The sequence below is a fragment of the Mustela nigripes genome, chromosome 8 (assembly GCF_022355385.1).
Source record: "Mustela nigripes isolate SB6536 chromosome 8, MUSNIG.SB6536, whole genome shotgun sequence".
Taxonomy (NCBI): Eukaryota; Metazoa; Chordata; class Mammalia; order Carnivora; family Mustelidae; genus Mustela; species Mustela nigripes.
In genome coordinates, this window is record NC_081564.1 from 27,846,652 (window position 1) to 27,874,632 (window position 27,981).

Below are 27,981 nucleotides of genomic sequence, written 5' to 3' on the forward strand. Positions count from 1 at the left end.
GGGCACAAACAGCAACTCCCTGATGTTTCGGTGTAGCTGGGAGGGATGGTGGGGAGGTCAGGGAGAAGGGTGACGAGGGCCTGGCCCCAGGTGCAGAGGGCTGAGCAGGTGCTCTCTAGAACCCCGGTCCCTGGCTACAGTCACAGGCAGAGGACTGCGGAGGGACAGGGTGCGTGGGGAGCACAGACTTTGTTCACATACAGGACGGCCAGTGACTGGTGTGAAACGAGGACGATGGCCGGACAAGCTCTGGGAAGGGGCCCAGACGGCACCTGGAGGATGTGTGCAAGAGGCTTGAACAGAGGCAGGCTAGAGAGCAGGCTTGGGTCTGGGGTTCAATATCAGAGGTGGAAAGAGGGGAGCCCTGGGGTGCCTGGGTGGCTCAGTGGGTTAAGCCTCTGCCTTTGGCTCAGGTCATGGTATCAGGGTCCTGGGATCGAGCCCCACATCGGGCTCTCTGCTCAGCAGGGAGCCTGCATCCCCCTCTCTGCTGCTCTGCCTACTTGTGATCTCTGTCAAATAAAATCTTTGAAAAAAAGGGGGGGCACCCAGGTACATTTGGAAGCTGCTATTGACACTGATGGATCTGAGGTTTGGGTGAGGGAAAGAACCACCAAGGACAGAGCGTTAAGTGAGGTTTGCAGTGTGACAAGCTGGAGGGGGTCGTGGCCCGTGCCAACATGAGGACGACAGGCCTCAGGAGTGGGTGTGAGGAGGTGTATAGCTGTCCCACGCTTCTGCAGAGGCACTCTGGGAAAGCTGAGGTAGTGTTGTCAAGGTCAGGAGCAGGGAAGCCACATGGGGACAGGCTACAGAAGAAACAGAAAACAAAGGGCAGACAAGCAAATGTAAAGGATTTTTTGACATTTATAGAAAAATAAAGAGAAGGGATTTTTAAATCCAGAAACAATGGTGAGGCTGGTCTGAAAGCCATAGTGCTGGAGTGAGGAGTCAAATGTTTGAGCCCAAAGTCAGGCCCTAAGGGCGGGGGGTGCGTGGGGGCAGCTGCTCCCATGGGCTCTTCTTCCCATCCTGAGGCAGGGGGGCCAGAGCAGGCCCACGGGGGAACATGGCTATGACCGTCCAGAGTCCTTGCGGGGGCGGCGGCGGTGGGGGGTGGGGCAGGCCTCAGCTAGTCCAGGCAAAAGGCAGCAGGAGAGTTTTTAGGAACTCGGGTCAAGGCTCTGGTCAAGGGTCCTCAAGCCACAGGCAACAGGAGCTCCCTAGTCTGTGGCAGCACCCAGGAGCTGTCCTCCCCACGGCCTCAGGCGAGGAGGTCGGGCTCTGCCAGCCTGTGTTTCTAACGAGGTCCCAGGTGCTAACGCTGAGCATACAGTACCCAAGGGAGACGACAAAAATGGGGCCGGGGAGGAAGGCACAGCCTCTGCCTTCTTCCCCCACCCAGGCCCACTGTGCAGGTGGGCCTAAGGGCCACAGCCCACGCCTGGTGGTCTGAGATATCATTTGGGCTTGGCCCCGGCCTGGGAAGAGGGTCGGGCCACTGTACCAAGTGAAGGCGGGGAAGGCCTGTGGACTCCGAGGGCCAAGAAAGGGGACTCCTGCAACAAGCAAGAGCTTTAGTGAGCTGTAGTCAGAAAGGCGGAGACCTCCGTGGTGTGGATACAGGTCCCCAGCCCTGAGTCCCTCTAGGGCTCCAGAGGGGCAGACCTGCTGCTACCAGGAGCTGAAGTCCCCAAAGCCTCGGCTGGGCTTTTTCTTGGCTGCAGGGACAGCTGTGCTGGTTGAAGGCTCTTCCTCTGCTGCCCGTTTCCTGGGAAGAGGGGAAGTGCTTGAGCTGCTGGGTGTAGATGAGTCCCCCGCGCTGGGAGCCCATGCACACCCACAGCGCCTGCTCAGTGTGAGGTCGCGCAGTCACATATTCCCCCCCCAACCCCGAGTCCTTGAGCTCCAGCCTACACAGTGGCCCCCACGGCACCTGCTCCCCGCCATTGTCTGGTTCTCTCGCCACGGGTGGGCTCTAACCATGGGCGCTGGGAAGCCCCGCAAATGGGACGAGCACCCTCATTGCACTCACGTGGCTGCTGGGTTGATGTATTTGCCCACCCCCTGGCGGTACGTCTGGGGGCCTTGGCTCCCCGCCTTGGGCTGCTGAGTTTTTATAGCGCTTTCTGGGGCCGCCTCCTCGAGCTGTGTCTTCTTCCGTTCCTCAGCAATCTGGGACGGAGCAGGGCAACAGCTGGCTTGGAGCCCCACAGGCTGGGTGGGGTTCCTGCAGCCTCCCGCCGTCCAGGTGTCCTCCTCACCTGAGCATCGGCCTCCTCGTAGGGGTCCACAAACACGGTGGTGGAGTCGATGCGGATCTCCTCCTAGCAACAGAGGGAGACAAGTGAGTGGGCGGTGGGAGGCGGCAGGCCCCTCCAAACCCGCCTGCCCCGTGCCCATCCTGGGCAGCAGTTCCCCCAGTCTCCCTTGGCATGTACCTTAGGGCGGTCGGTTTTGGGGTCACTCTCCACGTTCTCCATGGCTGTCAGCGTGTCAAAGCCCCCAACAACCCTGTAGCCAAGGAACAAGGGTACCTCTGAATGTGCCCCAGGGAAGGATACCCCCCCAAAAGCATGGCAAGAGGGGCAGAGGATGGGCCTGAGAAGGGCCACATGGATGGGGGCGTGGCCTGGGGAGTGGAACCAAGGGGGGGGCAAGTTTGGACAGGGCAGCTGGCCAGAAGGGGCTGGAGTGGCCCTCCCCTCAGCCAGGAGGTCCACAGAGCCAGCCATCCCCTGGCTAACAGAAAAGGCTGTGACCTCAGCAGTGATGGTGGTTGTGAGACCAAATGAGCACTGAGCCGGGCATGGGGAAAGGCAGTGAGAGGGTCCCACTGAGAAAGGAGCCCTCCCACACCAGCACCCCCAACCTCTTACCGCCCAAAGATGGTGTGCTTCTTGTCCAGGTACGCACAGGATCGAAAGGTGATAAAGCTGGGTGAGGAGGAGGGGAAATTAGAAGAGCCTGTGAGCTTCCCCACCCAGCCTGCTTGGCCCCCAAGGTTTCTGGGCACCCACTAGGCATCCCTGTCCCCCAAAAGCAGCTCTGAGAAGCTGGTGCTTCACTTGTATGCGTGGACCCCACACATATACCTGGTTGGGGCAGGCCGTCAGGCAAGGCCACTGAGGGGACCGGAACCCCGGTTCCCCAGGAGAAGGCCTGGGCAAGGCCAGGGGAGGCTCTGCCACCAGATCAGGCTGCAGCCAACTTCTGGTGGACAGACACTGCCAGAGCCTGCAGGCAGAGGCTGCTGGGAGGGGTCTGAGGTGGGGGGAAGGGAGACTGGACACCAGAGACCATCCCACTGTGACAGCACGTGAAGATGCACGGACTCTGAACTGGAAGAGAGGAGACGGGCAGGAAAGGAAGCAGAGACCCTGAGGAATGTGGGTAAACACCCATAAATGCTGACCTAGTAAATTTTCAAATCTAATTTGGTGTAAAAATGAGTGAAACTTAAATATCCAACTATAAGAACATGTGAGCTGGCTGGGCTGGGGGGATGGCACAGGCAGGGTTTGTCTGCGAGGGAGGGAGAGAGATTAAGTGGTAAGTGCAGACTTTAAATAAATCTACTTAAAGCCAAAAGTGACACATAACTTCCAAATCAGGTGAAAGAGAAAAGGAAGAAATGAAAAGTATTTTTAAAAAGGGGAAACTACGCATGCCTGGGTGGCTCGCTCAGTCAGTTAAGCATCTGCCTTTGGCTCAGGTCATGATCCCAAGGTCATGGGATCAAGCCCCACATCGGGCTCCCTGCTCAGCGGGAAGCCTGCTTCTCCCTCTGCCTCTGCCCCCGCTTGTGTTCCCTCTCTCGCTGTCTCTGTCTCTGTCAAATAAATAAAATCTTTAAAAAAAAGGGGGGGGGGTAACCAGGAAGTACAAATTAAGATAATAGAAAATACAGATACTGACTAGAAAGTTAAGTACACGCCTACGACTGTCAGTTTGAATTAAAATAACCCCAAATCTAGGTGTGTGCCATTAAAAAGACACCCCTAAAACCTCAAGAATCTGGAACGCTCCAGGTAAAAGCATGGAAGAAGAGGCCCAAGAAGAGCTGGGAGAGAAGCCTTCTGGGGCAGGGTCTCTGGAAGAGCAACCGGTTTGGGCCGGAGAGCCCTCCTGGGACACCATGTTACCCACATCCCCGACAGCCCACAGCACACAGAGTCAAGCAAGGGACAGAAGCTGAAGCCCATTCCACTGGGGTCAACACCCCTTCAGACCCGACCAGGCCTGACCAGACGCGGCCAGCAGGACAGTCTCCACAGACACCCACAACTGTGCAGACCTGAGCTCTGGCCATCAAGTGGGTCTCTTGGCCATGCGTTGCTAAGACAGGTCAGGAAGCTTAAAAGGGAATGAAATAGTCCTGAAGGAAAAAGGAGGAAAGAAAAGCAATGACAGGGCAAACAAAGATATACCAGAAAGGAAGTCAAGTCTACAATTCGTTATATGACCTAAGAAGACAGCGAAGGAAACACGAGCCGTAGGCATGCACAGCCTCGGACGTCTGCGGTGGTGGCAAGCGAGATGGGAGCCTGGGAGAGGAGAGAAACGGGAAGAAGAAGCCAGTGAAGATGGAAACAGAAGGAAATCGCATAAAATAAAAACAGGAAAGCCTTCCGTAAACCATTAAGGAGAGCGGGAATGCAGACACAGTGACGGACAGGAAGGGAGATGCCGCAGAAGTCTGGAAATCTAGAGACGGACCAGTTCCATTCTGGCACAACAGCAGCGACCCAGATGGCCCTCAAAGCAGAACCCGAACTGAGGAGTCAGTGTGAAAGATCCGCAAAAGCTGTCCCTGGCATGTTACCTCACCAAGCAGACCGGAAGTGAGCTAAACCCACCCCAGGCGGTTCACGCTGGGCCTCAGGCCCGACCAGCCCAGCTGCCTTCCAGGACAAAACAGTGAAAAGCCAGGCTGGTCAACCCAACGCTTCTGTCCACAGATTCCAGAAGGAAAAGAAAACGGTCTGATCGTAGTAACAGATGCTAAGAGAAAAGCCACTGGAAACACAGCCTCTCCCAAAGAGTCGGGCCGGCAACAAATTTGATCAGATGGCAAAACAGCACGGAACCTGAGAGCAGGACGCCCACGTACTCTCCTTACAGGCCCGACCGTGAGGGAACTAGTGTCCCCGCCGGAAGAGCAACAACACCTTGAGCTGATAAATGCTGAATATCTAGGAAACCCAGGACGCTTTTTTTTTTTTTTTTTTTTAAGATTTTATTTGTCAGAGAGAGAGAGAGAGAATGAGTGAGTGCACACAAGCAGGGACAGAAACAGGCAGGAGAAGCAGGTTCCCTGATGAGCAGGGAGCCCTATATGGGATTTGATCCCAGGACCCTAGGATCATGACCTGAGGCAAAGGCAGGCACTTAACTGACTGAGCCACCCAGGTGCCCCAAACCCAGGACACTCTTAATAAACTATTTGAATAAAGTAGTTAGATATAAAATCAACTTTTTTTAAAAAAGATTTTATCTATTTGAGAGAGAGTGTTAGGGCACACAAGCAAGGGAGAGGCAGGGAGAGAGAAGCAGGCTCCCCACTGAGTAGGCAGCCTGACACAGAACTCGATCCCAGGACCCTGGATCATGACCTGTGCTGAACACAGATGCTTAACCTACTGAGCCACCCAGGTGCTCCCCAAAATAGACTTTATATGAGCAACTGAACTGGAAAAGAATTTTGATTTTAAAATACCAAATAAGGGGCACCTGGGTGGCTCAGAATATATACTGTATATTTTAAAATACTATGGACGATTTTTCCAACTGGGAATACCTGGAAAAAGTATCTGGAAAACAGATGCCTAATCTAAAAAGCTCTGAAGAAAAATACAAACCTCCTCAAAAAAAGTGAGCAAAGAGGAAAGAGTTGACAAAGAACAAGGAGAAACAAAAGAAGAAGCAGGAAGCCCATTCCAGGTTTCTTGACAAGCAGAAACCAAAGAAGTTTTAAAAATCGGAAATAATGGAAGTCAGGTGAACTACAGCTCCCAGAGAGCGAAGGACAGACAGATCAAGAGAAACTCTGGTTGGCGGGGCACCCCCATTCCACCCAACGGTACGGTGCTGCAGGGGAATCCCATCAAATGTGCAGGAACCCCCCCCCACCGCTGCCCCACCGCCGCCCCCCGACTGCCGATGCCACCATCACCGGTCACCGGGCCCCATGTTGCACAGACAGATCTCCCCTGTCCTGCCCACTCCATGGCGTGAGGCTCCTCTGGAAAACTGTCTTGCCTCCACTCCTGCCCCTCCCAGGCTGGGTCTGGCTACTCCCCTCCCCACACTCACTCCTGTGGGGCCCTCACCTCCTACCTTTCCATCAGGACACAGGGCCACCCAGGCCCAGACTTCCAGCACTCCATGTCCTGGGCTACCCCCTCCCACAGCCTCCCTTGGGCCTCTGAGCAACCACCCAGGCTTAATCCTTCATGGATGCATGCACAAACACAGGGGTGGGGTTGGGGGGATGGGGGTCCTCTCCTCCAGGGCGCTGCCTACTTTCTGGGCAGGATTCGGGTGGAGCACGCCCTGGAGGGCAAAGCTGAGAGAGAGGACCCACCCACAGGTGCCCAGTGACTCACAACTGAGACTTGTTGGCGTTGGGCCCTGAGTTGGCCATGCTGAGGATGCCCCGGCCCGTGTGCGAGAGGTTGGGCCGGAACTCGTCTTTGAAGGGTTTTCCCCAGTAAGACTCCCCGCCTGTGGGAGGAAGGGGCAAGGCTAGCAGCAGCAATGCCTGGATCCTGGCCAAGTGTGACCAGTGGATGCAGCCCAGTTCCACAGATGTGCGCTGAGTCCCGAGGGGCCCTGCTGAGTACTCCAGGGGGCAGCCCTGCTCTGAGGGAACCTCATCACCATCTCCCCACGGACCTCCCCACTACTAGCCCCCAGGCCCCTCAGAGCCCTGCATGGGGCTGGACCCCTAGGACAAGGAGGACAGGGTGAGAGCTACAGGTCATGCCCACTCACACCACACTGGGTGAGGACACTGCCTGGGCCCTTGGAGCCGATGGACCCAGAGGAGGCTCCAGAGCAGCCAGAAGGCACCGCATGGCCTCTCCAGCCCATCCAGGCTGTGCAACCATCTCAAAAAAAACCAAAAAACAAAAAACAAACCAAGGGATGCACCTAAGGTCACCCCTCAGGCTAGTGGCTGTCCTATCAGAATCCACATCTGGAACTCTCTTGGCGGCACAGCCCCCACCCAACTCCCCCCCCCCCACACACCCCACCGCAAGGCCTACAGAGCAGCCAGAGCTGCTGAGGAAGCCCGCGCACCGGTGCCTACCTGTGCCGGTGCCGGTGGGGTCACCCCCCTGGATCTGTGAGAGGAAGCAAGGCCAGTCAGCAAACTCTGCCCTGGGAGCCTGAAGTCCCCGCCAGCCCTCCACTTGCTCCCCACCTGCCTGGCAGGCCTGAGGGCGACTGAGTGCCTGGTGAGGACACAGCCCTCCTGGGCCAGCTCTCTGCACGAGCCCAGCACAGCCCGGCTGGGGACTCACAGGGGTCAGTCTGCATGCTCCCCGCCCGGGGAGAAGGGGCTCACAGGTACGACTCTCAGCAGTCCCCACAGCCCTCGCCCCGGCCAGGAGCCCTATGGCCCCCACGGGGGCGCAGGTCTGCGGCCAGCGCAGATCCCCGTCACTCACCACAAAGTTCCGGATGGACCTGTGGAAGATGGTCCCATCGTAGTACTGCTTCTTGCAGAGCTTGATAAAGTTTTCACAGGTCTTCGGCGTCTACACAATAGCCCAGATGCCTCCGTGAGGCGAGGAGCAGACCATGGGAGGATCACAAGCACCACCCAGGGCCCGGATCAGGCAGGGGGGCTGGTCAGCTGCCCAGGCCAGACCCGGTAAAGCAGCACCGTGAGGCTGAATGACAGGACACGTACATCTGCCATGACCCTGAGTGAGGGCCACCAAGAGACACCTGAGCAAGTGGGGGGGGCAGGGGGGTGTGCATGTGTGGAGCCTGACCCCTTCTGTGGGATGGGTATGCATGCCCCATCCAGAACACAGGCCCAGGAAGCACCATGCGCAGCTCCCAGGGTCCCTTCTGGGGAGGGGAGTGTGGGCACTGGGCCTTCTAGGGGGCGGGTGGAACATTCGTTCTCCCACAAGCGCATACAGGTGTGACTACGGACTGAAAAGCTGGGCAGGCGTGCGGACTCTGGTGGGGACGGCCACACGCACCATGTCGCAGTGCAGCTCCAGATTGAGGTCACCCTTGTTGGTGTGCAGGCGCACATAGCCCTTCTTCTTCACAAACTGGTAGCGCAGCACGTCCTCATCAATGGCGGCTGCAAACCAAGGCCTGAGTCTGTGCTGCCCTCCGGCTGGGGCAACAACCCCTACCCATACCAGGTCTGGGGGGAGCCCAAGGATGGGCCCTGGCCAAGCACGGGCTCACGGTGCCCAAGCCACAGGACAGGGTGGGTCCAGGGGCCGGGGGACACGGCAGGGCTCGGCAGGTAAGGTGGGAGAGCCTGGAAAAGCCTGGAATGGGATGTCACTGGATAGGAAGGGGACAGTGGGGGCCAGGTAGGCCGAAAACACGAGAGGAAGAGGCATAGGGCCAGTGTCAAGGTGGGGTGTAGGCTGGAGCCCAAGACAGGACAGCCCTGGTGGGTGGAAGGAGGACCTCCTACCCCCCGGCTGGGCCCCCACTGCAGCCTCTGCCCCCCCAGACACACACACACACTTTCAGAAAAGGCCTGTCGCTGCCTAACCACACCGGAGCCTAACCACACCAGAGCTGCCTAAGCACCCATGAAGGCCAGGCACGATGGCATGTCGCAGGGTGCAGGGGCAGGATGCCCGCCCTTGGCCGCTGTGAGGCAGCCTGCTGGGGACGGACATGCAAGGGCAGCTACCTGCTTCGTGCGTGGTCTCCGGAACCATGGCAGTGGAGGTAAAGGAGGCGCTGACCTTCCCGGTGGAATAGTGTGCCTGCAGAGAAAACGAGGTGGCCCATGAGCAGTGTCCCGGGAAGCTGGAAGGCCAGGATCCCACCTCTCGGGGCCCCTCAGTGCCCTTCCTCCAAGAAGCCATCCCTGGCGGCCTCCCACAGAGCCCAGCGGGGACTTTTGGGCGGCCTGGCTCTTTCTCTAAAGGCTCAGGGAGTGAGGGGACTGACCGGGGGCATGTGCGACAGAGGGCCCTGACCAGCCAGGAGGCTGAGACCCAGGTGGCCAAGGCTCTCATGGTAACTGAAACCCTGGACAGAACTAGGAACCAGTCACTGCTGGGGTTCACAGTATGAGGGACGCTAGTTTCTTTTCAAAGGTTTCAATTTCCTAGAGTAAATACACTGCTTTTTCAATCAGGGAAAAATAAGCCCCAATATGTTAAAAATATTTTTATCAGAGACAGAGAAGAGGAAAAAAAAGGTATTTCTCCCCGTCAGAATGAAGTACACCAAAATGCTAAGCACTGCTGTTTTAGAGACATGGGATTGTGAACAACAAACTTCTCTCTTGTGAGTTTTCCAGGATAATCCTCTGAGGGAGCCTCAGAGCCCTCCCTCCCCCATCCCCTGGAGCCCTGCCTGAACAAAAGAACAAGCAGCTTTGGGGCCTGACAGGCTAGGGCACAAATCCTGTCACCATCACTGCCAACTGGGGGCCTTGGAGCCAAAAGTGGGTATCATGAAAAGCAAACATGACACCCAGGCAGAGGCCCAGGCGGTGGGCACCAGCTGTCCCCTCCCCTCAGCACCATGGTCCCCCGAAACACCCCTGCAGTCTCTCCCTGGGCTTCCTCTGGGCAACAAGTGATCTGCTCTGCAGGGCAGTGACTGCATCCCAGGGGCTGTCCCGTCCCTGCTGTCCTGAGGCTGCAGCGCCACATGGTAAGCAGGCAGAGGTCCACCCAGCCTATCCGCTCCAGGCTGCCGAGCTTGGGCCAGCGTGAGACACAAACCCCGTGGGCCCCCAGCATATGCACCAGCCACCTCCAGCCTCCTGAGGCCCAGCCTCAGTGCAGGCCGCCTCTGGGCCCCCAAGGGGCAGCTGGGCTCTGAGGGGTCCCAGCCACCACCCTCCAAAGGTATCCCAGGGCCCCCACGAGCCCCTTCCCCCAGGACCTCTCTGAGGAGCTGAGATAGGCAGGCCGGCTGCGCTGGCAGCTATGTAGCCCTCTGCCTACTCACAGCATTCAGCTTGTCCACTTTCTTCTTCTCGGGGACCTTCATGGTGGCCGCCAGGACCTCGTCCCCTTTGAATTCCTTGTAGAGCTCCTGCAGCGTCTCACGGGTCTCGGCGTTCGTATTTTTCAAATAATAAGATGGGTCCTGTTTGGCCTTTTCTTCATCTACAAAACAGCACAGTGACCCTGCTCAGACGATCCCCCAGTGATGTCCCCAGACAGGCGCGACAGGGACAAGAGGCCAGAGCCAGCTACAACAGCAGAAGCCCAGAACAGGATGCAGGCAAGTAAGCCGAGCCCCCACACAGTGACTCCTGGGGGCCACGACACAGGGGAGGGGGACGGGGAAGAGTGTGAACAACAGCTCGTAAGGGTGGCAAGATAGCCCACCCGCAGGCGGTTTCCACTGTGGTCTACTCTGGACTCTGTCCCTAGCCACGCCCTGGCCACAGTCACCCCTTACCCTCCCAGGACCTGCCTCCGTGCCAGAGGGACCCAGCAGCCTGCACTCATGACCTGTCCCTGAAGTGGGAACAGAGACAATTTCTAAGGAGCAAGGGGAGGACTTGGGAGAGGACATGCACTCAGGGGGCCTGAGGCAGAGTCCTGAGTGGGGAGGAGGTGGGGCCCAGTCCTCCACCATATGTGGCTGTGGGCACCAAGCATATGGGCCCCAGCTGGGACTTCCCACATCATGCCCCCCATGGACAGGTGTGGGTGAGTGCGGTCGTGCCAAGGTCGGCACAGAAGGGAGCATCGGCCAGTCTGGGCTCAAGCAAGATTCCTGGATGTTCCCACCCCCAGCAAGGGGAGGGCTTTACCCAGAAGGCATGGACCTATTTCACCCAAACCCCTGGCACCAAAGCCAGCTGTGCTTATACTTACCAGGATCTGTCATCTTCATGTTATTCTTCACATGAAAGAAATCAGAGACGTTGAATTTGTCCAAATTGGTGGGATCCTGAAGCAAAAAGAACATGTGCAGCAGAGTGAGCCGGGCTACAAAGGACAGCCGGGCGGCCCCAGGGGCATAGGCCCGGAAAGAGAGAGGGAGGGGCACCATGGAGATCTGGGGTGTCAAGCAGGGAATGGAGGGCACCTGCGGTCAGGAGCGGGCTCTGCCAAAACAGGGCCAAGAGCAGGGGTGGGCGGGGGGTGGTGGACAGACACTGGCATACTGTGTCCCGTTCTCCCCAGCATACGGCCGATGAGCATGGATGGACGTTCATCTGGGGGGTGAGGGCAGACGTGAGGCAGCCAACTTAGGCCTCCCACACACACACACCCCCTCACCACACTCCCTTCAGCCCAGCTGCCAGACACAGAGCCCGCAGCACCTCGGGCCCACCCCGTGGGAGGGAGCATGCGTGGACCTCTGATAAGGATGGGGTAAGTAAGGATGGGAATGGCCCACGAGGCCACCCCCAGAGTTTCTAAGTCCAGGTCTTTCAGGAGCCCGCTCAGGGCTGACACCTAGAGGCACGTCCTATGCTCAACACTGGAGTAGAACACATACCAGCCCGTCCTCTCTGGATATGGAGATGGCTTTGGGGGCAGAGATAAGATACCCTGGCATGGCAAGGACAGGGATCGGAAGGAGAGATGTGAGAGCCAGACAGAAGCGGCCGTGCAAAGGCCCAGGCAGATAGAGAGCAGGGGTGCTGGAGCTGGGGGCACTGCCAGCAGTGGGGGGCAGCTGGGAAACCACAACCAGGCATGCCCAGAGCCTGTGCAGGGAGGTGGGGTTGGCAGAGGGCATCGGGGTCCACCCTCAGAAGAGCAGTGGCAAGGGGATGCCCACCTGAAGGGTGATGATGTCCTGCCGAGAGAAGGGCTCGTCCGTCAGCAGGTCTCGGAAGTTCTTGGCCTTGATATTTAACTGTTCCACTGCCTGCAGCCAGGAGGGAGCCCGCTGTTAGGGTGCCTGCCCCAACCCTGGCCCTGGGAGCCAGGAGGTCACCCAGGTGCCAGTGCCATTCCAGGGGGGAGGGAAAGGATGGCACGACCGTGTACCCCCTCACCCCAGAGGGTGGAGCCAGCTGAGCCGCAGAGACTAGAATCCGCCATCTCAGCAAGGCTCACGGAAGGACACTCGCGCGACACACAGCAGACATCAGCAAACGGGCTCTACAAGGCCAGCCTTGCAGCTCTACCAAGTCCCTCAAGCCAAATCTGTGCTCTGTGGGCAGCAGTGACCCTCAGAGCCTCTAGGGCAGCACTGGCCACCCAGACCCTGCCCACAGCCAGGGACAGGTGGGAAAACAGCTCAGAGAGGGCTTCCGTGCAACATGGTGCCGTGGCGACTGCTGTGGTACCCTCTGCCAGCCCACCTGGAGCAGCAGCCTGTGGGGTGGAAATCGGGGCCTCCCCTCCCCACCTGCCCACCAGCCTGCGTCTGCTCCTCCTGGGGACTCCAGCAGGAGGTGGGGCGGTGGGTGCTCAATGCTCCCCTCAGCCCTGGGCCTGCCCTCAGAGCACAGGTTCCCTCCCAGGGCCTGATCAATGAAGACAAGGACTGCGGGGCGGACCCCTGGGGTACAAAACCAACCCACAGGTTTCAGGTCTGGAGGCCACCAGAAGGGCAAACCTCTTCTTGACTGCACTAGTGGCTCTCAGAATGCAGGCTCCACAGAGACAGGCTGTGCCCACGGTGCCCGGGGCAACCTCAGCACCAGCCCAGGGTTGCCCTGAGACACACCCCTAAAGAGCCTACAGGTGACACGGTTCCCAAGAACCCACCTCGTAGGTGTAGACATTGCCGGTGGTCCTGACAGCTACAATGTGGGTGTTGTTGGTGAACACGGTAAACAGCACTGGGCAGTGGTACTTTCCTAGAAAGAAGGCACATAAAAAACCAGTCGGAGAAAGGGCCAGGGTCAGAGCAAGGGAGGACACAGAACCCTGTGTCAGCAGGCCCAGAACAGAGACCCACAGACAGTAAGCTGCTCAAGTCCCCGGCTCCAATCCCAGTGGGAAACTCCTAATCGTCCTACAAAACCCAAGCCCCACACGGCCATCATTGAAGGCGTCTATGCCATCAGCCTGCTGCTAGCAGCCACTACCCTGGTCTCCTCCTCCTCCACCTCATACCCTGCCACATTCCCTAACCCCCTGTACCCGTGCCTGCGTTGTTGCAACAAACTCCCACTGCCCTCCCTGCCCCTGCCTTGCCAGCTCTGCACCAAGCAGCCATGAAGCCCGTTCAAATAAGTCCCAACAAATACACTGCGGAAAAAGGGGGGAGGATATTTACAGATTGAGACTCAGGACAAAGCAAGCACACAGATTTGTGTGGGCTTCTAAAAAATCTTGATTAGAAAACTAGAAGAAAAAGATTATGAAAGTATTCCAGAATTTTGACCACAGGCTGGATATCTGATACTAAAGAATTCCTGTTAAGTGTTTAGGTGTGATGATGGTACTATGATGACTTTTTAAGTCCTTATCGTTTAGACATACACACTGAAGCACTTAAGCATGAAATGACATGGTATCTGGTATTTGCTTCAAAATTACCTAAGGAGGTGTCACACGGGAGCACAGATAAAACCACACAGCTCTGAGTGGACAGGAACTGAACTGGGTGATGGCTACGGAGCAGGGATCACCGTACTAATTCTACTTTCATTTGTCTGGAGTTTCCAATTAAAAGCAAAGCCAAAGAGGTGCCCAGGTGGCTCAGTTGGTTGAGTGACTGCCTTCAGCTCAGGTCATGATCCTGGAGTCCCGGAATCGAGTCCCGTATCGGGATCCCTGCTCAGCAAGGGGTCTGCTTCTCCCTCTGACCTTCTCCCTCTCCTGCTCACTCTCTCTCATTCTCTTTCTCTCTCAAATAAATACATATTAAAAAAAACAATAATAATAAATAAAATAAAATAAAAACAAAGCCAAAAGGGGGTCTGGGTGGCTCAGTTGGTTAAGCGTTCAACTCTTGACTTCGACTCAGGTCATGGTACCAGGGTCCTTGAATTGAGCACCATGGCAGGCTCCGTGCTCAGTGTGGAGTCTGCTTGAGGATTCTCTCTCCTCCTCTCCTTCTGCCCTCCCCCTCCTCATACACATGTACATGCCTGTGCTCGTACTCGCTCTCAAATACATCTTTAAAAACAACAACAAAGCAAAAGGGGCACCTAGGTGGCTCAGTCGGTTAGACATCCAACTCTTTTTTTGTTTTGTTTTTAAAGATTTTATTCATTTATTTGACAGAGAGAGAGCATAAGCAGGCAGAGTGGCAGGCACAGGGAGAGAGAAAAGCAGGCTCTCTGCAGGGCAGGGAGCCCAATGAGGGACTTGATCCCAGGACCCTGAGATCATGACCTGAACCAAAGACAGATTCTTAACCAACTGAGCCACCCAGGTGCTCCAAGCATCCAACTCTTGATCTCAGCTCAGGTCTTGATCTTCGTACTGAGTTCCAGCCCTGCATTGAGCTCCATGCTGGGTATGGAGCCTACTTTTTTTTTTTTTTTTTTAAAGGATTTTATTTATTTATTTGGCAAAGAGAGATCACGAGCAGGCAGAGAGGCATGCGGGAGGTGGGGGCAGGCTCCCTGCTGAGTAGAGAGCCTGATGTGGGGCTCAATCCCAGGACCCTGAGATCATGACCTGAGCTGAAGGCAGAGACAACCCACAGAGCCACCCAGGGGCCCCTTGAGCCTACTTTAAAAAAAAAAAAAAAAAAAAGAAAGTAAAAAAAAGGTGCTGGCTGGTCGAAAATGTTAAAACAATAAAACCAGGTGAATGTTCGGATGGTCAGATCTTATCTCTCCTCTCTGGCTGGCAGCTGGGAGTCCTGTGGGTGCCGTGTCCTGCACGACTGCTCTGCACCATCCCCACCCTGGACCCCTGCTTCTACCCCCACACTGTCCCAGCAATATAGGCCTCCTCAGGGCCTTTGCACCAGCTGTGCCCTCTGCCTGGAATGCTTATCCCCACATCCCCTCACACCTCCTGTCTCATCGGATTTCCACACAAACCCCATCAGTGTGTCTCGCTGTGACTCCCTCACCTCCCCGCTCCCTATCTTTGGTTGCTGGCAGAAGCAGCATCTGACACACTATGGTGAACCATTGTCCAGTTTCCTCCCTCACCGTAATGTAAGCTCCTTTTACTCCAGGAGGGATGTGGCCTGTTTTGCTCTCTGCACGTGGCAGGCACTCAGTAAATATGTGCTGAATGAGACACACAGTGGGCCTCTGAGTCAGCGGATCTCCGAGCTCCTCAGAGCTCAGAGCAGGAGGTCTGCAGTGCTTATCTATCATCATGGAGCTCTGAGTCCCCAGGCCATCCACAAAGCGCCTTGCTCCAGTTTTGTCGAGGCCTACCCTCATTTACAGTGAGCCGGCACCTACTGTGGGCCAGGCTCTGGGGCAAGATGGGCGTGTCAGGCCCCAGCATCTTCCCCGGGATGCACGCACCCATTAAGCGCTCTCAACAACCTCAGCCACAGCACCTGCACGGGCTGCAAGAACTGTGCCAGGCCCACAAAGAGCCAAGAGCAAGGTGGGAGCCCGTGGGGAAGCACCTCAGCTCTGGTATCTGACAAGAACAGTGGAGGGTGTGGAGAGCTGGAAAGCAGGATCCCTGGGCTAGCGTGGGGCTTCACAACCAGTGGTAAGAAGCCCAGCAGAAGAAGTCCCCAGCAAACCCAACACACTCCCCCACCCCCACCTGCCCTGGGCCTCTGAGCAGCTCCTGCCTCAGCAATGAGCAGACCAGGGTCGCAGCTAAACAGGGTCCATGCCCTCAGGGCCCAGATGTCCACACAATGGCCATCCGCAACCCTCACGGCCCCACTGCCGTTGTGGGAAGCAGTGCCCCAAACTCAACATTTTACCCTCTCTCCCCTCCCCAGCTTTAAACCATCTGGACCTTTAAGGAAAAATTGTTACATCTTTTTTTTTTAATTGGGGCAAAATACACTTAACTTTTGCCACTTCAACCATTCTATTATTTTCAGTAATCTTTACTGCCAAGGTGGGGCCTGAACTCACATCCACGAGATCAAGAGCTGCGTGCTCCACTGACTGAGTCAGCCAAGGCGCCCTTACATATTTGAAAAATTAAGGGGCGCCTGGGAGGTTCAGTCTGTTAAGCAGCTGCATTTGGGTCAGGTGATGATCCCAGGGTCCTGGGATCGAGCCCCATGTCAGGCTCCTTGCTTGGTATGGAGCCTGCTTCTCCCTCTGCCTCTCCCTCTCCCTGCTTGTGCGGTTGCTCACTCTCACACAGACACAAATACATAAATAAAATCTTTTAGTAAAAGAAAAAGAAAAAGAAAAATTAAGTGTCCGGCTTGATCAGACAGGAATGATGGATTCTGCAGAAAATATGGTGAGAGGCAGGGGCACTGGGGTCCGAGCACAGTCTTTAAAATGGCTGTAAAAGGGGGCGCCTGGGTGGCTCAGTGGGTTAATTCGGCTCAGGTCATGATCTCAGGGTCCTGGGATCGAGCCCCACATCGGGCTCTCTACTCGGCAGGGGGCCTGCTTCCTCCTCTCTGCCTATGTCTCTGCCTACTTGTGATCTCTGTCTGTCAAATAAATAAAATAAAATCTTTTAAAATAAATAAAATGGCTGTAAAAGGGATCTCTCACCTTCCTTGTTCTTTGCAAAGTTCAGCCTGATCAGGGACCTCCCATCCAGTTTCTGGAAGAAAAATTAATAATTAATAAGGAGCAAGTGGCTGATGTGAAGAAATGCAGGGCCTATGAGGATGGGTGAGGCAGAGAGATGGGCAAGGTCTCTGAGCACGCAGAGCCCTCACAGCAGCAGGCAAGAGGAGAGCCACAGGGGCCGCCCGGAGGGCCCTGAGACCCAATAGTCACATGGGTAAGAGGGGCTGCTCCGGAAACCCCAGCCTCTGAGCAGCACACTGACCTGCTCACAGGGCAACCCCTGCCTAGAGGCCGAGAGTGGAGGTGTGTTTTATACTTCTCAAATGCTGACACATTTTTATTATGAGCCCTGATGTACTGACTACTTCTGAAGTTAAAAATGAATGTTACCATGAGAGACTATGGACTCTGAAAAACAATCTGAGGGTTTTGGAGGGGCAGGGCGTGGGAGGTTAGATGAGCCTGGTGGTGGGTATTATGGAGGGCATACTGCATGGAACACTGGGTGTGGTACAGAAACAATGAATTCTGGGGGCACCTGGGTGGCTCTGTGGGTTAAACCTCTGCTTTCAGCTCAGGTCATGATCTCAGGGTCCTGGGATCAAGACCTGCATCAGGCTCTCTGCTCGGTAGGGAGCCTGCTTCCCCTTCTCTCTCTGCCTACCTCTCTACCTACTTGTGATCTCTCTCTCTCTGTCAAATAAATAAATAAGATCTTAGAAAATAATAATAATAAACTGAATTCTGGTATGCTGAAATTTAGAAAATAAATAAAAATTTAAAAAAAAAAAAAAAGAATGTTATGGGGACACCTGGGGTGACTCAGTTGGTTAAGTGTCTGACTTCGGCTCAGGTCATGATCCCAGGGTCCTGGGATGGAGCCCCGCATTAGGCTCCCTGCCCAGCGGGAAGCCTGCTTCTCCCTCTCCCGCTCTCCCTGCTTGTGTTCCCTCTCTCGCAATGTCTCTCTCTGTCAAACAAACAAATAAAATCTTAAAATAAATAAATAAATGTTACTTCTTCACCTAGCTGCGGAGTACATGAGCGTGCTCCTGCTGTTCTGCAGTAGGACTAGTTTGTTGAGTGGGGGAGGAATCAATACCCCCACATGCGGAGTGACTGTGATGAGATCCTCCAGTTTTCAAATTTCCTGCGCCATCTGCAGTTTACCTCTTCTATCAGCGACTTTACAATAAAACAAGGTCCAGGCAGCCAGAAGAAAAGGCTGCCCCGAGGTCGGGGGCTTGGATTGGAACAAGAGAAGGGGACTGCAGAGAGACCCCCAGAAGGGGGAGGGAAAGCTGCATGCCCAGGAGCACCTAACTGAGAGCCCACATCCTGGTGGCGCCTGGCCATTCCAGTGCGGGCCTGGCCTAGCCCTGCCTAGCCAAGCCACAGAGGAGATGCTGGCCAGGCCCCCATGTCCTCGCCCTCCTGCAGTGGCCAGCCCTCACCCGCTCCTCCACGGCTGGTTTCATTCCTGCGGTGGCCCCTCAACTGCCCCCGCCCCACCACCAGTGCAGTGAGCATTCAGCAACGGGGTCCTCGCTCCCAGGCTGCTCCCATCAGACAGCCCTCCTGCTTCAGGCCCAGGCAGCCTGGGTACAGGATCCTGCACACAACATGCTCCTCCTGGGTCCACGGGAAGTGACATGGGCCAAGCCAGTTCCTGGTGAACTGCCCTTGGTTTAGCTGCCACGTTAGGCCTGGCCAGAGGCCGAGCCCAGAGCAGCTACAAGTTTTGGGGCCCTAAAGAGCACCCATGAAGCAAAAAACCTGAAAAAAAAAAGTGCCCTCGATGCAACCAAATGACAATATCCATGGGGAATGAGACCGAGGCCATGACAATGAGCAGGGACAAGAAGACCTGAGGCAGTCCAAGGGTAGGGTAGAGGCGGAAAGCCACCACTGGGAGCACAGAGCACGGAGCCTTGGCCATGGACGAGCCCCGCAGCCTCGTCTGCTGCAGACGTAACACTCTTGTCAGGGAAGGCAATGAACCCCGAGCACAAGCCAATCACGGGGCACAGGCAGGCAGCACAGACCCCACAGGAAGCCCCTGGAAGCCCACAAGGGCTTCCCAGCAGAAAGCCTCACAGGAAAACACTGCCTAGTCATGCTTTTGAATGACAAAAAGTGAGGAACAACACAGCAGACACCTGAAGGAGAGCGCTCTTCTTCCGGAGACCAGGGTGCAAGCACCACCTCAACCATCTGAGAAAAAACCCCACAGGCTCTGGGTGGCTGGGCCCAGAAAGCACGACCCCCCCCAGTCTAACCCCCTTTCTTCCAAGGGCAGGGAAAAACCGCTGTGAGCCACCCACCTGATCCGAGGGGCCAAGGGCACCCTACACTCTGTCACAAGGGCCAGAGGAGCCCAGACAGCACAGAAGGGCCTCTAGGAATCAGGTAACAAGACCTCAGCTAAGTAATAAACCAGTGACTTTTCACCTGTCCTAAGCTAGCGACCAGGACACTGCTCACACTGCTCGCCCCCTCACTAACCTCCCACTCAAGCCTCACAGCACCCAGGTCCTCCTGGGCCTCCCTGAAGGTGGCCTCCACCCTGCATGGCCACCAGGGTCTCCGTCACAGAGCCGACCAGGCCTCAGCCAGGTGCTGTCTTCCCCATCAGGGCAGGGCCTCATCTTAGCAGATGGGCTCCAACCCCCTGGCTCTGGCCGGCTCTCCGCTCCATGATGCCAGAACCGGCTGCCTCACCCAGCCCGCTATTCCTCCTCACACAGGCCATATTTCATGAGGTGAAAAACCTCTCGGCCTCCAACACCTCCCCCTGGTGTTGACTGTCCTCCAAGGACCCACAGAAGTCCCTACCCTCCCTGCTGGCCCTCCTCATCCCACCTCCACCCCAACTGCCTGCCCCACTCCATGCACCCAAATCCCTCCTGCTGCTCAGGGTTCTACTTCGAAGGGATAGACCTTTCTGCTGGAGCCCCACTGGCCTGGAACACCAAGCAGAGGCTGGATCGCCCAGTTCCACCTGCCTGTCCCAGGCACCTCTGGCACAGGATGTAAGTGACCCAGTCCTCCCAAGATGGGACTGCACTAAAAGATTCCTACTGGGCTCTCCCAGCCCCGGAGAAACAGAGACCCTCATGTGACAGCCCCACAAGGCCCACAGGTCCATCTGTAACAACAACCATGGGTCCAGTCTCTCTGTGCCCCCTCCTCAGCCTCCATCCTGGTCCAAGTTCACACAGCACCTCCTGCACAGACAAGGGCACAGCCCCCTGGCTGCTTTCCCACCCTCCACCTTGCCTCCCTGTAGTCCTGTTTCCTACACCACAGCCAAAGTGAGCCTTCAAAACGCAGGCCAGGGGCGCCTGGGTGACTTAGTCGGTTAGGCTTCTGCCTTCAGCTCAAGTCATGATCTCAGGGTCCTTGGATCGAGCCCTGAATCAGGCTTTTGCTCGGCAGGGAGCCGGCTCCTCTCTCTGTCTGCCACTCTGCCTGCTTGTGTGCTCTCTATCAATAAACTCTTTGAAATAAAACAAAGACACAGGCCAGATCACAACATGCTTCTGCATGAAACCCTGTCCAGCTTCCAGCGCCCCCAGAACAAACCCAAACTCCCCCCCAGGGCCTTCAAGCCCTGCCTAACATGGCCTCTGACCATCTGCCACCATCCCCGGGTCTCAGCTTCAACGGTGCTGCTCCAACACCCTTCCCCAAGGCCCTCACCCCCCATCCCCGGCTCCCTGCTGGGGAGTGCCCCCACTTCCCACAGCTGATAGCTCCCAGGCCCTACCTGTTGCAGCTGTGGAACTGAAGAAATGGGCCTGTGCCGCAGTGTAAGGGAACAAGAGGGCCCCAAGAAGTAAGGGGACCACCAGAGTATGGGAAAGGCAGCAGCCCCACAGGTTTATGATGGAGGCCCACAGTGGGGGGCAGAAAAGGTGACTACCCTGGAACTTGGCTCTGGGGTTCTTTTCCCGAGTGGCACAGAATTCCTGACACTGGGCCTGTGTGCGTGACAGAGAAGGAGCTGCTTAACCTTAATCATGATAAAAACACAAATTAAGGGGCACCTAGCTTGCTCAGTCAGTGGAGCATGCAACTCTGATCTCAGGGTTGTAGGTTAGAGGCCCGCACTGGGTGTAGAGATTATTTAAAAGTAAAATCTTAAAATGTTTTTTTAAATGTTCTCACCCTGAGGCAAAGAAAATTTCTAAAAACTTGATCCTTGTGGTTATTGAGGGTATGGGAAAACAGGCATTTGCCACTTCTCTGGAGGACAGTTTGCCAGTAGCTGCTGAAACAGAAAACACACCCTCCCCATGACCCAGTAGTCCTGGGAGGACCCCCATATATGTGTCCAGAGATGGGCAAAGGGTGGTGGCTGTTTGCTGTAACAGCAGGTGACTTCCAAAATGCCACAACAGCCCCACAAGAAGACGTGGGCAGCCATGACAGGACATGGAACAGTTCTACACACTGATGTTCAGACCTCTATCACCCCAACAGGCGAGGAAGCAAGGTACAGTGGGGTTCACGCGTGGGACTGCATCAGGACCCAAGGAAAGAAAATGGACATCTGTACACACGCATGTACATGTAAGGAACATTTCCAGAAAGGAACAGTGTGGGCAAGAGAAGGGAGGAGAGTCCCACTCATGGTGCCCCACGCACAGTCCTCTACCGCTCTCATGTGTACACAAAAACCACAGAACAAAGGACAGACGAGAGGACAGCGTTCAATCGGCATTATTTAAAAACTCATGCCCCGCCACCTACCTCACCGTTGCTGGGGTTGGTCCCATACTTCTTAAGCCAAGGGACGATATTACTAAAGGGAAGAGAAGAGAGAATGTCAGCCAGGTGGCCAGGTGCAGCCCGGTGATGAGCCCACCATCTACCAGGGCCACGTCCAGGTGAGTGGTGCGAATGGGCTTTGCTCCGCATCACTTCTGCTAGCCCCTTGCCTTGACCAAGGAAGTGAGGAGTGTTTCTGGATACATGGGTTTCAACGTATATCCAGTGTTTTTATTGTGGTTATGGATAAACAACACAACGCAGCAAAAAAAGATAAACGTAAATGTTGATACGTCCACACAGTGACATACTGGGCCAGCACCTAAAGTCAGGCTTCCAGAGAATTCTGAATGACACAACTGGGTGAAAAATGGATTCAGAATTGTCTTTGCAGTACTATCCCAACCATGTACCACAAATAAACTCACAGAAAAAGAAGGGTATAAATGTTGACCATAGTTATCCCAGATAGTTTTATTATGGCAAATTTTTCCTTTAACTTCGAAGTATTTTCCACATTTTCTAAATAGAGACTGAAGCATGAAGAATTTACAGAAGCTGGTTTATGCTGGAACATAAAACACCATGCTTCAAAACACAGTATGGGGAAAGTGTACCTCAATTATGGCTCTACTTTCATAAATCGAAAAGTATTCAAGTTCGTTAACATTCCTAAACAGGTATAGGTAGGCCAATTAGAACCCTAGGTGCCCCCTCCCATGGATGGGGAGAGGTCAATGCTACCCCAGGCAGGGACAGTAGTGCCTGCCAGCAAGGCTGCCTGCTCAGGGGTCACAACAACACTATGGTCTCATCCCCGAAGCTCCGGAAGTCTCCTGGGTCCCCAAGAGGCCACCCAACACTCCCGAGGCTGCCAACACCCCAGCGTGGCCTGGCTTGGCAGTGCCTAAGACTCAAACCCCACAGCTGGTTCCATACCCCCTTCCTGAGTGGGTGTCAACAATCTCGCCCCCTTTGTTAGCTCAAAAGTCGAGGGAAAACTCACAGCAAGTCGAAGACGACACCTTCAGGGGTGCAGACTGGGTAGGCGAAGGGCTGCAGAGAGAGACTGAGAAAAGGGCAGAGTCACTCCAGGTCACACAGTGGCTCCCATGACTTCTCCCTTTGTTTCTTCCTTCTTCCCTCCAACAATTCCAGGGATCCTCTGCCCAGCCAGGGCTGGGTGTCAGTTCAGAGGTGAACCCCCCATCCCTGCCCCTCAGAAGCTCCCTGCACACACCAATAAATACAAGGCAAGGGTCCCAAGAGGTGCTGAGAGCACCTTGGGGCAACAGCAGCCTCTCTTTCCCCACACTCTCTGCTGTGTCATTTGACATGTTCGAGCCCAAAACAAGTTCCTGGAGGCAGCCTTGGACTAGAATCCACTCCCTAAAACCTCACACAGCAGGCAGGCCACACTCTTCTACTGAGAGCTGCCCTCTCTCATCCCAAGAGACTGTGGTGGGCCTATCCTAGTCTGGGGGTGCTGGGCCCACTCCTGCTTAGAGTATGCACACAATCCCCCCCACATTTCCAAGGGGTAGGCATGTGACTCAGGCAAGTGCCCTAGGGGCCCTGGGTAAGTTCTAATACACGGATATGGGGGTAGATGGGTCTGCAGAGTCCCAGACTGCCACAAGCCATTTACCACCTCGTAGAGGGTAAAAAGCAGAACCCACATATGAAGGGAGATTATACCTGGTGAACTTCCTTGAGCCAATACCCTTTTCTCTTGCACGGGGTTTCCATCGCCAGCCATCAAGAGCCCCGGCTGACCTGGCTTGTTTGTAAATTGGTCATCTCTAAGTTGGATCAGCACAGGTCAGTCCCCAGGACCTGGAGAGCCTGGCAATGATAGGGTCACCTCCCCAGATGCTGCTCCAGAAAGCCCTCAAGGAACAAGCTCACCACCTCCAACCAGTGGTGATCCTGCTGCTGCTGGGGGCTGATGACAACAGGGTCCAACACCAAAGCAAGCTCCAGACGGCAAGCTCCATGCATCTTCTCCAAAATGGGCATCAAAGGGCCTATTCTCAAAGTGCATTTTTACCCAGAAACCAAGGTACTTAAAAAGTGGATGAAACACAGTTTAGAGATCTCTTGGAGGAACTGGAAACCAAGAATGAAAGTATTTCCATAAAATCCATTCATGCACACTCTGAATGAGACCAGATTCCTGGGAGACTGATGACAAATATCCGTAGGGAGAAATCTAACCAATGATGCCTCTGTCTCACTTGTGGACCCTCCCTGAGCAAGTGCCAGGAGGAGAGAAAAGCCCTCACTCAATGCAACATGGGATCTTCCTAGGGCAGACCGAGTGGCTGCACCCTTGGCCCTTCCTACATGCTCACTGCCCTGTGGTGTCTATCTGAGAGCACTAAGAGAGCTCTGTCAGTTCTCAAGGCCCATCATGACCTATGGAATCAGAAACCGAGACACACACATACACCCACACCCACAATGCATGTGTCCAGACCAGGGATGATCACAGCTTGAGCTTGGGGAAACTGAGGCCCAAGTGGCCCATCTCCCCAACCCCCAATGTCTGGGGTTCGTTAATGCTAGTCCCACTTCTCCAGCAGACCCACCTTCTGTTCATACACATACCAACCATGGCGGGAAGAAGCATCTGGGAGTGTCTACATTTGGGTCTCTCCCCATCCCCAACAGTAACCTGTGTTCCCAGGGAAGGGGGAAGGGGTTCACAGTATCATGACTACTACTGTTGCTGTTACTACTTAGACCCTGGACTAAAAGAAAAGCACAAAAGACATGGGCCCGGAGTCAGACCACTGGGTTCAAGCCTCAGTGGCATCACTTTCTGGATGTGGTGCCAGGGTGAGGGACTTCCCACTTTTAAATACTGACTCTCTCAAGTGTAAAACAGGCTGAACAACAGAGTCTACTTACCTTAGAAAGAAAGAAGCTAAAAGAAACAACGCATAAACATACAGACAGAATGAGCATAAAGTTAAGTATTAATTCTTATCACTCTTAGGTCACCTTCTCTCAGTTCAAGGAAGATCTAGGTGGGGGAATACAGACGGAACCCACATATGCCTCCCCAAGGACCAGATTCACTGTCAAATAACGAGTACCAGGAAATAAGTAGGAGGGACAGATTAACACTCGAAACACTTACCTGCAGTGATCAAAAGGTAAACGACGAAAATTGGCTTGTGGGATATCTGTTTAAGATGAAAATAAAAGAAAGCTTATTCTATAAATAACTTCATGTATGTGTTCCTACCACCAACGCAATCCCATGTTAAGAAATAGTTCATGTTAATCATCTAGTGCAAACACTAGTATGGGTTAAAAAACCTTTCAATAGGGGCACCTGGGTGGCTCAGTCATTAAGTGTCTGCCTTCGGCTCAGGTCATGATCCCAGGGTCCTGGGATTGAGTCCCGCTTTGGGCTTCCTGCTTGGCAGGAAGCCTGCATCTCCCTCTCCCACTCCCCCTGTTTGTGTTCCCTCTTCCAAAAAAATAAATAAAATCTTAAAAACAAACAAAACCTTTCAATAGGTAGAACACATGGAGTATATCAAGAACGAACTTAGAGCAATAAGCCACTGAGGTTGGGTTTCTCCCACAACATTGCTGTGGGGCTTGGCTTGGCTTTCCAAGACGGCTGTGCTGGTTTTACCCCCATCAGCAATTAATGAGAATGTGCTCTTTTTAATGCAGCCTTGATAAAGTTGAGTATTATCATTCTTTATTAACAGAAAAAAAGAATGTTTATTTATGTCAAAAAATATCACCACCAGGGTGTCTAGGTGGCAGTCAGTTAAGCATCTGACTCTTTTTTTTTTTTTTACAGATTTTATTTATTTATTTGACAGAGAGGGAGATCAAAAGTAGGCAGACAAATAGGCATAGAGAGAGGGAAGCGGTTCCCTGCTGAGCAGAGATTGTGATACAGGGCTAAAACCCAGGACCCTGAGATCATGACCTGAACTAAAGGCAGAGCCTTAACCCCCTAGGCCACCCAGGTGACCCTAAGCAACCAACTCTTGATTTTGGCTCATGAGATCTCAGGGTTATGAGATCAAGGCCTTGTCCTCTCTGTGCTCAGCATGGAGACTGCTTGAGTCAATCTCTCTCTCTCTCTCTCTGCCCCTCCCCCCACCTGCAGTTGCTCTCGGGCATGCTGTCACAAAAATATATATAGATATATATACCCTCACCGAGATTAATTTTCTCATGTGTTCAGTGTTTTTTTGTGAATTATCTGTGTTCTCAACCCATCTGTCTGCTACACTTTCTGTGTTCTTGTTCATTGTTAACTTTTACAGTCTCACTGTGTAGTGAAGACCATTATTACTTAATTACAAACCCCTCCATACACACACATCCACACCAAGGGAAAAAGAAGGATTTCATGCCTTACCTGGTTTCTTGCCGCCATAGAAGTGAGTGTATTCAGCACAGGTAATGTACCTGAAGAAGAGAAAGAGAATCTTACTACCAACACCCTTTATAAAGAGGACAGTCTCTGGAAGTAACCGATGACTGAATCGTTTCACTCATTCAACAAATGCTTATAAAACACCTGCTACGTATCAGACACAAAGTGGTTAATGCAACAGAACACAGAGATACACAAACTAATAAGCAAATACAAATAGTCCTGCTCTCCTCTGAAGGAAATGAACAGAATTTAACAGAAGGCTTAAAGATGCAAAGGAGCTAACCATGTGAAGATCTGAGGGAAGAACTTTCCAGATAGAGGGACCAAGCAGGCTTATCACATATAAAAGCCCTGACATAGGAAAAGCTGTTGTGTTTTCAGAATAGGGTGAAGTCGCTGAAGAAAAGCACACAGGGGCATCCAGGAGCAGATGAAGAAGGGTGGTGGTCAGATCATGCAGGGCCCCACAAGCCGGGTAAGGGCTAAGGATTGGCTTTAAACAGTATGGAAAGCTGCTGGAGGGTTTTGAGTAAGGCCCTGGCATGACTAACATAAGTCCTCAAAGCATTTCCCTGGACCCTGTGTAGAGAGGGACAAGCAAGAGAGGCAACAGAAAACCAATCAGAAGGCAACTACGAAGGTTCAAGGACGAGTGCACATAAACTCCTACGGGACGGTTGCTGGATGAGTGAGAAGTGGCTCTTGGAAGAGCCATAAGGATTTACTGATGAACAGGGGGAGGAGAGAGCCGCAGAAAAGAGGCCTCAAAGCTAACTCCCAGACTTCTAAGAAACCCAACGGCGGTGTGACCACTGAGAGAGGGGAGATGAAGGAGGAGCACATTAAATTTGAGATGTCTATCAGACCTCCAGCTGGAAATGTTGAGTAAGCAGCTGACTACTGCAAGAGAGGAGATCACAAAGAACACAAAGGGAAGAAAAAACGTGGAGGACATGGATGTATGAAGTCTGGGAGAGGAAAGAGGATCCAGCAAAGGAGGCTGAGGATAGCGACGCCACTGAGGCAGACGTAAAACCAACAGCCTATGGTGTCCCACATACCAAAGAAGGTGTTCAGAAGGAATGAGGTGGTCAGCTGTGTCATGCTGTTGAGAAGCCCAACAAAATGAGAACTGTGATCACTAGATTTAGCAACAGAGAAGTTACTAGGATCCTGACAGGAGTAGTGCTGGGGAGTCAAGCCTGCCTGGAGTAGTTTCAAGAAGACATCAGAACGCAGCAAGCAGACGCAAGTCTTTCACGTCTTGTGAGAAAAAAACCAACAAATCACAGTGGCAGCTGAAGGGGAGCACGGGGCACGACTAGTTTTGTTTTAAACTGCAAGACTCCGGGACATGAGTATAGGCGGATGAACAAGCATACAGGGAGACTGGAGGTGCGGGAGAGGCAGCGGCTGATTCGGGAGCAGAGCTCGGGAGTGCAGAGGGGCCCGTGCTCGCCCAGCGCCAAGGCAGTGGGAGGGCACGCTCAGAAGAGGGCACCAACGGCGTGTTAGAACCGGGAGCTCGAGAGACCTCGGGGGGGTGGACGGGGGTTAATTCCCCGCCTGAGGAAAGGGCAGAGGCTTCCGGGACAAAGCGCCATTTACGAGCCGCTCTGAGAACCAGCTCTGAGAGAGGGAAGAACGGCGGCGCGGAGTGCGGGACAGGCGGGCACTGAGGCCGAGCGAGGCTCCGCTCCGCTCCGGCTCAACTTACATCTTGTCCTTCTGATGCTGTCGCTTCCCCATGGCGGCGGCAGCGGCGACGCTGGCAGTGCCAGGACTAATGAGTACGGAGAAACGACGGCAAACAATCCAAATTCCGACTTCCCGGCCCAGCTAATTACTTCCGGGTCTCGTGGACCCGCCCCGGAAGCGGGCGCGGTGCCTAAGGGAACTGGGGCACCTGTTGCCGAGTGCGCATGCCCAGTAAGTACAGCCGGGTTCTAGGGTGCCTGGGCCGAATTCGCCATAAGGCTTAGGTGATGGTGAGGCAAAG

General features: G+C 54.4%; 1 protein-coding gene across 1 annotated transcript; it reads right to left on the reverse strand.

The window, feature by feature from the left end:
* Positions 1 to 849: 849 nt before the first annotated feature.
* PPIL2 (peptidylprolyl isomerase like 2) lies at positions 850 to 27,836 on the reverse strand. Its single transcript, XM_059409001.1, has 20 exons — positions 27,700 to 27,836; positions 25,962 to 26,011; positions 24,711 to 24,756; positions 22,572 to 22,634; positions 21,548 to 21,599; positions 16,772 to 16,823; positions 12,915 to 13,006; positions 11,977 to 12,066; positions 11,061 to 11,136; positions 10,180 to 10,340; positions 8,903 to 8,978; positions 8,223 to 8,329; positions 7,677 to 7,766; positions 7,316 to 7,349; positions 6,609 to 6,726; positions 2,880 to 2,936; positions 2,442 to 2,514; positions 2,265 to 2,327; positions 2,036 to 2,175; positions 850 to 1,771 (listed from the first exon to the last, which is right to left on the reverse strand). The coding sequence occupies exons 1-20, from the start codon at positions 27,729 to 27,731 to the stop codon at positions 1,675 to 1,677; spliced, it is 1,569 nt and encodes a 522-aa protein (XP_059264984.1). The 5' UTR covers positions 27,732 to 27,836; the 3' UTR covers positions 850 to 1,674.
* Positions 27,837 to 27,981: the final 145 nt, after the last annotated feature.